We start from the raw sequence: 10,072 nt of genomic DNA on the forward strand, positions 1-10,072 counted from the left end.
GACCATATTTGTGTGACCATTTTTTTCTATAATCTTTTTTGCTGCTGTAAACACCAGAATCTCCCCATTGTGAGACAATAAATGGATTTTCTATTCTATTATGACTAATGTTCTCTAAATTTCTTAAAGTAAGAAACATGTTCCTTCTGTACTCTTTGAGCTTCATTCCTATAAGTTTCTGATGAGATTCTTCTATAGGTTCTCCACAGACGAAGAGCAGAAGGATCCTATGGAGAAGTTAATCCACCAGAGAACAAGTCTGGAGGAAGAATCCATTTCTATGGCTGCTTTTTTGTTAATAGCCCTCTGTAGCGCCCCCCACAGGTAGAAGTCTAAACAGTCACCTTCCTGGATGTATAAGTGCTTGCAGAGCCAGAAAATGATCATGGTAGTCCCCAGGCAGGGACCAGTGATCACTGAGGGGGGGGCTGGAAAACGGAGAGACCTCAAAACCAGTTTAGGGTCAGATTAAACTAATCACATTGTACCAATTGGAAAATGAATGAGCAAATCTTCTGTATGTCGTAAATCAGGGGTCTGCAACATTTTCCAAGCAGAGGACCCCAAAACTGATGGCGAGATGGAGCAGGGACCCCCTATTTTTTATATATTGTATGAAAATGTGTCATATCAAACTGGTCCTATAGTCACTGTATTACAGATAGAGTAATGTAACTAAAGTAATCCCTCCCTGGGATTATTAAAGTATTTCTGATTCTGATTCCTGGTTGATGGGACAGGTGTTGTGAATGAAACGGTTCCCAGCTTGAAAGAGCTCCTGTGTGTCGCTGAATGTGAGCATTGATGACTGAAAGACATCTTCTGCCTCAATTTATCTGTTTACTACAGTGTGTTTAATTCATGTTAATGTGCATTTAAAAACATTTCAATTAGTGGAAAAAAATTGCAGGGGGGAATATATATAAAAATAAAAAGTCTAATCATCCAAAACTTTCACGACCCCCATGCACTACCTCCTAGGGGTCGCGACCCCCTGTTGAAGACATATGTTCTAAATAAACCAGTGGAGAGACTAGATTTTCATGAAGCCCTTAATATTAAATCTAAACCAACATTTATTTATTTATGTTGTCTAAAGCAGTTATGGTTCTGCATCCTTAACGAACCAAATATGTTGAGAACTTGATCTTTATCTCTAGTTTTACAGAAAGCTCCTTTATGACGACAGAGACTCATAACTGCAGAGCTGCCCTCTGGGAAGAGGCTTTGCAGCGTTCAAAGCAGGTCCAGCAGATTCCAAAACTGCTTCTTTCCCACCACCATAATAAAAGAAAACTGAAAAACTGTAAATCATGTCACAATGTCTGCATCAAACTGACCATATCAATGCATTTTTTTGCACCATGTTTTTTTCTCCCAATGTTTACATTTGATCACTGCTGCAATTTAAGAAATGGAAATGTCCTGAGAGCTGTACAAAACTAAATTTCCTTTTGTATACACCTGTGTTTCCCTTCTTCCCCATAAAACACAAAGGCTATTTCTGGAAACAGAATGAGCCGTTTTAATCTTATCTAACATTAGTATATTTATGTTGATATTGACTTAATTACTGTAATGTTTTAGCTGACATATACTAAAATTTAAACAAATCTAGTTAAGGGATTTCACAGGAGAGAATGAATATGAACGGATGAATGTGAAGCACGTTTTCATGTTCACTGAGATGGACGGACGGAAAAGCAGGAAACATGTATCTAATGCATAAGTTGCAGTACAGTGATGGAAATTATTGAAAAAAAAAAGATATTTTAACTGAATCAGGATGAGACTGTAGCGCCATCTAATGGTCAGAATCAATCAACACACGGTTAAATTACACTCACTGTTGAGGAGGACGTGTTGATGCTTGTCTTCTGGGTTTCAGGCTGCTTTTCCAATCAGGAGACTTTTCCTGAAAAGAGAAACAGTTCAGAAATGTCTGCCTTATCATCATTAAGATCATCTCCACAGTTTGAACTTTAAACCTCTTCGCTCAGACCTGTGAGGACTCTCTCGTCTCCTTCCTTGATGGACGTGGAGATCTACCGATTGGTTCTTCAGAAAAATTCAGCCTGGTTCCAGTATGTTCTCTGAGAAAGAAAACTGTTTTACTAGACAGCAACCAAAACCAAGACAAGATCCTCCTTGCTGCTCCTTAAAGACGTTCCTGCAGACGTCTGAGACTCTCACCGGGCTGGAGAACCGCTGGAATATGTCGAGCCAGAGTCAGGAGCCGGTAACGGAGGACTCATGGCATCCGGGGAATTGCAGGGAGGCAGGAAGCTCATCATCAGACGGCCCCATGTAGCAAAGTTCATGTTCATCTGAGCGGCGCGAAGGAAGTTCTTTCCTGAAGGAATGAATCAAAAAGAGGCCATTTTGGATACGAGTCCCAGAAGGTTTTTCCTAGATGGACTAGAGTCCTCAAGCACTCATGGTTGTTTAAAAAAAGTCCTAAAAGGATTTTGGAATTTCACTGGAAAACCTGACGACGAACCTTCTGCAGATATTGGATCTGATGCAGCATAACATTAATAAAGCTACCATAAGGTAGTTCTAGAAAGCTCTAAAAGATCAGGGCATTAAAGCAGCATCAGCTAAATGTTGGGACCTGTAGTTCTGGAAAGTCCGTACCAGAACTTATTTCTCTCACCAATCAGGAGATGATGGGTTCTTTCCTCATGAGCGTCTTTTTAACTTTAGCAAAATAACAAAGTTGGTGGGAAAATATTTTACAGACATGGATTTTTTCAAAAGATAAAAGGAGAAAATTTACCAAAAAAAAAAAAAAAAACTTCTGAAAACAACAGGAGTTATTCATGGAATTTAATTAAACAATTCCCACCTTTTTCCTTTGGGAAAATCCTTCTCTGTCTCTGGAGTTTAGACGGACGGTCGATGACAGGATTGATGAATGTGACCTGGAAATAAAGGATAAAACTGGAGGATTCAGGAGCTAAAATCAAACATTTAATCAATCATTCAGCCTTTTTATCGTTTTAGAAATTCAACCACAAGAGAGGGAATGGGGGGGGACCACTCCAGTGGTCACAGAATAAAGGCGAAGACCCCAGGATTGGTCACTGGTTCATCTCAGGCAACACAGACATAAGAAAAACAACTCATACCCAAGGAAAAGAATAAAAATAAATAATAAATGATTAATAATTTTTTGACAGTGGCAAGAAACCAACGTGGACACTTCCATCAGCAACACCTACATTTAAACATTTGACCTGCTTGTTGTGTGGCAACATTGCCACCAATCAGCTTAATCTAATGTATACATGAAAAGATTTGTTAAAAAAGAAAAGTAATTAAAATTTATCATTCAGGTTGTAGATTATTTCTACTTGATTAGAAACGTGGAGAAATACCCAATTACACTCTATGCAGACGATGTGATCTTGTTTGTTTGAATGCATCCCAGAGGTGGGGAGTAATTAGTTATATTTACTTGAAAAATATATACTATTAGGAGCAGTTTTACTGTGCCATAATTTTTATTTTTATTTGAGTAATATTCTTGTTAAATATTGCTTCTCCTACTTGAGTAAAATATCCGACTACTGTGAGTGATTTGAACTATTCCACAATCAGGTGTACAGTCAATATTAGCAGTGAAAGTTCCTTATCCTGTCCTAACATTTATACAATTCTCATTGTAAGGATTGTTTTGTAAGTATTTTTTTCTGCATGAATTTGTTCTTGTATATTCATGACATTTATCTGTATTCTTTAGGGATTTAAATCTTTCAAATACCAGGACTTGCACATAAAGTCTGTTTGCCAGCATAGTTTATTGACATTAAATCTGATTTTTAGTATTCAATAAAGTAGCCTTTCTCCTGAATACTTTTGTACTTTTACTCGAGTTAAGAAATATTAAAGTAGTTAGTGCTACTCTTACTCAGGTTTTTGGGCACTCTACCCATCTCTGATGTATCCTTTATTTTTACAGGGAGAAAAGTCCGATTAGAAATGTATTTTCCAAAAGTATCCTGGCCAGAACAGCAGGATTAACATAAAAAAAATCCAAAATACAAGACAAATACAAAAAGTATATATAATCAATTTAAACATTAGGGTAGCTGCAGTAACCAAGTACTTTATCTGGACTTTAAAATGTATTTAAATTTCCCCAAGGCGACTATGGAGGATAACTGTAAATCCACCTGGAAATGATGCCAGGTGAAAATTTAAAAGCCTTTTTACCCAATTTAATTTTGAGCTTTGGGACCTTCATCAAAGTAATGTCCTGAGAAAAAAAAGCCATAATAACTTGAGGTTCTAGTCAGAACTGAACACAAGTAAACGAAGGAAGATACCCCTAAATTTAATTTATAAATAATTTAAAAAAAAAAAACAGTCAGTAAAAAAGTCTGCAGTCGGTCAGAGACATTTCCCTGAAGTATACAAAGTGCAGTGATGTATTTGAAATCCTCAGTCGTTAAACTCAAGAGACGGTGATAAACTGCATCGTTTCTTTTTTTTTTTTGCAGAGAGAAAGAGTTTATAAGAACTATCAGAACACCGGGTTGAAGACGGACTCTGATCGGATTTGTCTCCATTGGTGCCATCTCTAATAATCATCAAAGGAACATTCCCAGGTCTGTTCCTATGTGGACCGGCCCAAGTTTAGAGTGGAACAGCGAAAGAACCGAACCTCGATGAAGAGGATCCCTTGAGGTTCCAGCTCCACACACATTCCATGTCTCTGGTTGTCCAGGAAGTCCTCGAGCCGCAGGAACTTCACCCCGCTCAAAGCCCTCCAGTCTCTCCAGTACACAGCGATTTCCAGTTCCCTGGACTGGAAAAACACACAGTTCAGATATGAGGATCAAGTACAGGAAAACATGGCAGCATCTCATTAGGGAAATGTGGAACTGGATTCCAGCAAATTTTACAATAACTCGGACTTCCAGAGGTCAGAATGATGATTTCTACAGCAGCAACACTATAAAAAAAAAGTATTCAGACATTCCAGACATTTGCTGGTGAAGATTCTGTCATCCAGGTCATAATCATTCAAAAAAAGTAAAAAAATAAAATAAAAACTATTCACTGGACTTTGTGCCCAAGTTTGAAGACGTTTCGCTTCTCATCCAGAAAGATTTTTTAATTCAAAATTTCAAAATTAGTGATTTCAAGGCTTTATACAGTGGACCAAAAACAAAGCCTTGTTTTGTCTTGGAAAACATGCAAATTGAACCAGACAAACGGTTCCACGTCTTTGGAATGGAGTTCGTTTGGTCTCTTTGTTACCCTGTAATACCCAATACCTGTCTATGTCTCTGAAAGGGGGGGTCGTTAGAGGGGATTGTTGGCCTGGCTGACAGGCGAGATGTGTGCTTTTCCCCTGTAGTGGGATGGGGGTTTGGATGATAGTGGGAATCTACGGAGCCCCCTAGTGGACATGGGGAATTTTTTTTTTCTTTTGCGTTACCTCGCAAAACCTTTTGTGAAAGTTTTGCGTTCCCACGCAAAACCCTTTTGCGTGAGAACGCAAAACCTTACTTCGGTCAAGTTAGAAAGATATTCACAGATTCTGACTTCCGGGATCAATAACTCTCGTTATTGAAACACAAATGGCGCCTCTTTCGTGTCCTCATAGCACAGACCACGTATTACAAGAATCAAAAAGCGTTAATTTTGAGAAAAACGAGCCGTTCTCCGAGCTGGATGTATTACATTGATCTCTATGCACAGGCAGCGGCCAGGCGAGTGGTTAGGGACCGTCTGCAAATGGTAATTTGTGCCATTTGTGTTTCAACAACGAGAGTTATTGATCCCGGAAGTCTGAATCTGTGAATATCTTTCTAACTTGACCGAAGTAAGGTTTTGCGTTCTCACGCAAAAGGTTTTGCGAAGGAACGCAAAAGAAAAAACTTCCCTATGTCCCCTAGGGGGCTCTGTAGGAATCAACTCAATCAACTGTAGGTTTTTGAAAGTGGAAATCTGACTTCACCCCCTCTGTTTAAGTTTGTTTTTTCTTAACATAGATGGCTTCCCTCACACCCCTCTCAAACCACCTGTCCTCTTTGTCCAAAATGTGAACATTCTGGTCCTCAAAAGAATGTCCTTTGTCCATAAGGTGTAGCTGTACCAGCTGTATCAACGGGCCATGCGTCTGTGGAGATGTATGGTTTCTCCACACTTTATATCTCTGAGAAATCAAAAAACATCTCCCGTTGCTGTTGAACCTTCGAGGATCTAGAACTTACCATGTTGGGAATAACTTTTCACAGCTTATGTCGTCAGCGTTTATTCCCAAAGGTAAAAATATGATCATGTTTCAACAAAAGATATTTGAAAAAGATGTAACAAAAAAGAAAAACCCACTAGAGGAAAATTGCATTTTGGTCAGATTTTTATTTTGGTGATGTGTTATGGAGTGAAAAAGCAGTTGATGAAATGTAATCTAAGAAAATGCAAGATATCCTACATATGTTTTACTTTAAAAAGGAAGTTGCAGCCAGAAGGTTTTCCTTCTGGGTAATTGCTGCCAGTCAGTGATGCAGCTGAGTGTCTGTGGACAGACTTGATGATTGCAGATGTTCAATCTAACTGAGCTGGAGATGTTTTATAAAGGAGGACATAAAAAAAATGTCACAAATGTCTGCAGGCTTGTCTCTATCAGCTTTGGACATCTTCTGAGTGTGACTGGAACTGAACAAAAAGATGAAAAAAAACAGCTCTGAAGATTTTATTTAGGAACCGTTTTTGAGTTCTTACCCCGACTTCCAGAGTGAACATGTTAAGAAGAGATCCTAGAGGAAGTTCTTATTAAACTTACATCTGCTGAGATGTCTGAATGTTTCCCAGATTCCCTCAGAAACCTGGGATCCTGATTCCAGGTTTCTGAGGGAATCTGGGAAACGTTCAAATCTCTTCCAACTAGTTTCACTTTGAATAAGAAGTTTAGTTCTTCTCAGTTTTGTCGTCTGAGATCTGACTGAGGTTCCTAAATTTAATCAAACCATAAAAGTCGTCTTTAGTTTCACTGGATGTCAAACCGAGGATCCAGATTCAGACCAATAAGCACAGAACCCTTAAAAAATGTTTTTATAAATCCAAAACGATGATCAATCATCCAAAACACAGACAACTGACCCGCTCCAGCTCAGTGGTGAAGTTTTGACCCCAGGCCTCCTTTCCCTGCGGCCTCCAGTGAGTCCGACCCACGATCCGGTTGTCCACCTTCAGCACGGCGCTGACCTCAGCTGAAACACAGCAAATATGAGGGAGAAGGTGAGAACTGATCCGGATTTCATTCCTCACCACTTAAACATCCAAACTTTTCTTTCACATTGGAAAAAAAAAAAACCCAGAACCAGGAGGGAAAGACGTGTTGCAGGGTCTGCAGGGAGTTTGGATCAGACTAAAAGTAAAGCAATAAAACAAGTTTTCCAAATTTGGAACAAACAAAATCCTGATTTTTTTTTACCAACTGACATTAAAGGAGATGCTGCTTGATGATTGGTTTTATTTTGGAAACATTAAACAAAGAAAATGTAAAAAAAATCTGATTTGCTGGTTGGATCAGGGAAACTTGGTGGAAGGAAAACCTCCTTAGTGAAACAGCATTCATCCAGAATGTTTTCCAGCAGAAGTTTTTATTATAAAAAACTTCCTCTCCATCATTTCTGCTTCATACAATGGAAAGGAAAAAAAAAAAATCTAAACATCATCACCACCATTAACATTACTGAACCATCATCCATAAACCTCCAGAGCAAACATCTCAGAAACTGCAGGATTCCCTTACAGGAAAGTTCATCCGACTTCCCCGTCTTCCCGTTGGCACTCCGTCCCGAACCTTTCACCTTCACCGACCTCCCATCCGCTAAGTGCCGGGAGAAGGGGGAGGCGCTGCGACCCGGAACGGACTCCAGCAGGTCCTGACACCCCATCAGACAAACCTCCAAGCGACCTGAAGGAAAACATCAGTTAGAGACTCGAACATCACAGCAACGTCTAGTTTGGTGGAAATGATAAATCGATGTGATCCGAGCATCATCTGGGCGGCACCAAAAAAAACCAGAACATTCAGGATTAAAACCTTTAGACTCTGGGTTCCTTCATGACTCCAAAATTCTTCTAGAACTCAATTAGCAACTAAAGCTGATATCTAAAGAAGGTTCTGGATGTTTCCATTGATCGTTTATCATCCTTTACTAAGAATGAAGCTAAAATATGTCATGATTTCTTATCTCTGTTTCATTTAGTGGTAATGATGGATCCGGGTCCAGGTTTTCCTGACGTTCCCGACCCGATTCCACCTCTGAGCGTTCTGGGCTCAGAAGGAACCGAGCAATGAAGAGTTTTAGGTGTTATTTCATCCAATTCTTCATGCAAACATCTTTAGGAGTCCAACTGAACCGATTTTTTAACACATGTTGGGTTTTTTAACTCCCCAGGATTCAGCCATGTCATTTCTAAGAAAGGAAACCTTCCAATGTCCAGAACCATCCTCAGATATTATCCTGCTCTCTTTACACTGAAAAAATTTAAAAATAAGTCATAACAAAAGCCACATAAAATAAGTGTATTTTCCCTTGTTTTGAACCAGTAAGTAAGAAACTTTCCAATGAAATTAGAGGATTTAAGTTTACGATGAGAAAAATCCACCTAATTATCTTCTTGGAAGTGCATAATCTAATTTTTTTTTATTCTATTGTCAAAATACTATAAAACATTGTATTTACCTGCTCAAATTAAAAGAAAATAATTTATTTTAAGAATTTTTCGTTGAACTTTATATCAGTTTTTGCAGTTTTAAAACATCTGCACTCATGATTACGTAAATTGGAAGTTAGCAGAAATAGGGAGGCAAAGCTTTGTGCAACAATATCATTGAAATGTCCTGAAACCTGGACTCCCCTGATCTGCTGTCTGCATCACAGGTAAGTCTGAGGTTAAAGGTCAGAGCAGCACACTATCCGAGTGTGAAAATAAGAAATTTTACTCATAAATAGAAGCTGCATCTCTTCCTTGAGCTGCTACCAGACAGAGTTAGAGATTCCTGTCAGGAAGAAAATCAGTAAGTAGATAGAAAACTGGAGAGATGCAGGATTTAGCATTATGTCTTTATATTGAAAATAACATTTTGAATGGAACAACTTCCATAGAAGGAGAATAACTTCCCAATAACGGTTTGAGGACTTAAATCTGGATGCTTCATTTCCTCTTTGGTCAAATTTCCTACAACAGGTGGAACACTGATCCGTCTGAGAGGAACCGGCGCTCCCATCTTATCATGGTCCATCCAGGAGAAGCAAACTCCTCCTCTGAGGTTATTAGCAGGATTCATTTCTGCTCATTTCAGTCTAACTGGAGCTCTGGATTGGGAACAAAGGTTCTCCAGAAGTTCTACTGGATGATGGCATAACCCTGATCCCAAATCAGGTCACACTGCAAAATGAGTAAACATTTCTTAAAATAAGTGTTTCTACACTTAATTTGAGTAGGTAAAATTGATGATTGAGTGTTTCACCCTCAAAGGAAAAGTCCGGTCATATTCAGAATTCAAACTTCTGAAAGTTCTTCAAATATGAAATTATACTGTTTAATAAATGATTAGTGTTTTTAAATAAGAGTAATTTTCATTTGCATGTTCTTTACTTGAGGCATCCATGTTTGTCAAAGAACACTACTGCCACCTACTGGTTAGTGACGTCACGGTGCGGTATCGGCTGTTGATCAAGTCCCAGTGCTTTATCTGGTGTTTGTCCAGAGCTGCCAAGTCATCTTGAAAACATTCTTCTTCCAAATGTTGGCTACATATTACTAGGGATGGAACGGTTTATGAAAACCGTCCGAACCGTTCGGTTCGGTTCGCGTGTGTTGCGTTCGGTTCATGCGCTGCTCCTTTTTCTCATAGGCGAAGCGTTTACACTCCAGAGCAGAAGGTGGCGCTACTGCGACCAAAGCCAACCACCAGTAGTAAACAAGAAGAAGAAGCGAAGCAGCGTAGCCGGGTGTAGCAGGAAAAAAATCAGTTGTTGTGGCGAATAACAGGAGTTGGAAGACGCGCCAGCAGCACTTTATAGGTCTGCTGTATGGGACC

General features: G+C 39.2%; 1 protein-coding gene across 1 annotated transcript in view; it reads right to left on the reverse strand.

The window, feature by feature from the left end:
• LOC107093922 (serine/threonine-protein kinase N2-like) overlaps positions 1–10,072 on the reverse strand; it is a 41,087-nt gene that overhangs the window by 10,337 nt on the left and 20,678 nt on the right. The window contains exons 7-13 of the mRNA XM_015389270.1: positions 7,772–7,936; positions 7,117–7,226; positions 4,670–4,813; positions 2,849–2,924; positions 2,194–2,353; positions 2,003–2,093; positions 1,848–1,915 (exon numbers count right to left, since the gene is read on the reverse strand). Coding sequence (XP_015244756.1) covers positions 1,848–1,915; positions 2,003–2,093; positions 2,194–2,353; positions 2,849–2,924; positions 4,670–4,813; positions 7,117–7,226; positions 7,772–7,936 — 814 coding nt within the window. The remainder of the gene's footprint in view (positions 1–1,847; positions 1,916–2,002; positions 2,094–2,193; positions 2,354–2,848; positions 2,925–4,669; positions 4,814–7,116; positions 7,227–7,771; positions 7,937–10,072) is intronic.

Source organism: Cyprinodon variegatus, unplaced genomic scaffold, assembly GCF_000732505.1.
Source record: "Cyprinodon variegatus isolate N-32 unplaced genomic scaffold, C_variegatus-1.0 Scaffold453, whole genome shotgun sequence".
Taxonomy (NCBI): domain Eukaryota; kingdom Metazoa; phylum Chordata; class Actinopteri; order Cyprinodontiformes; family Cyprinodontidae; genus Cyprinodon; species Cyprinodon variegatus.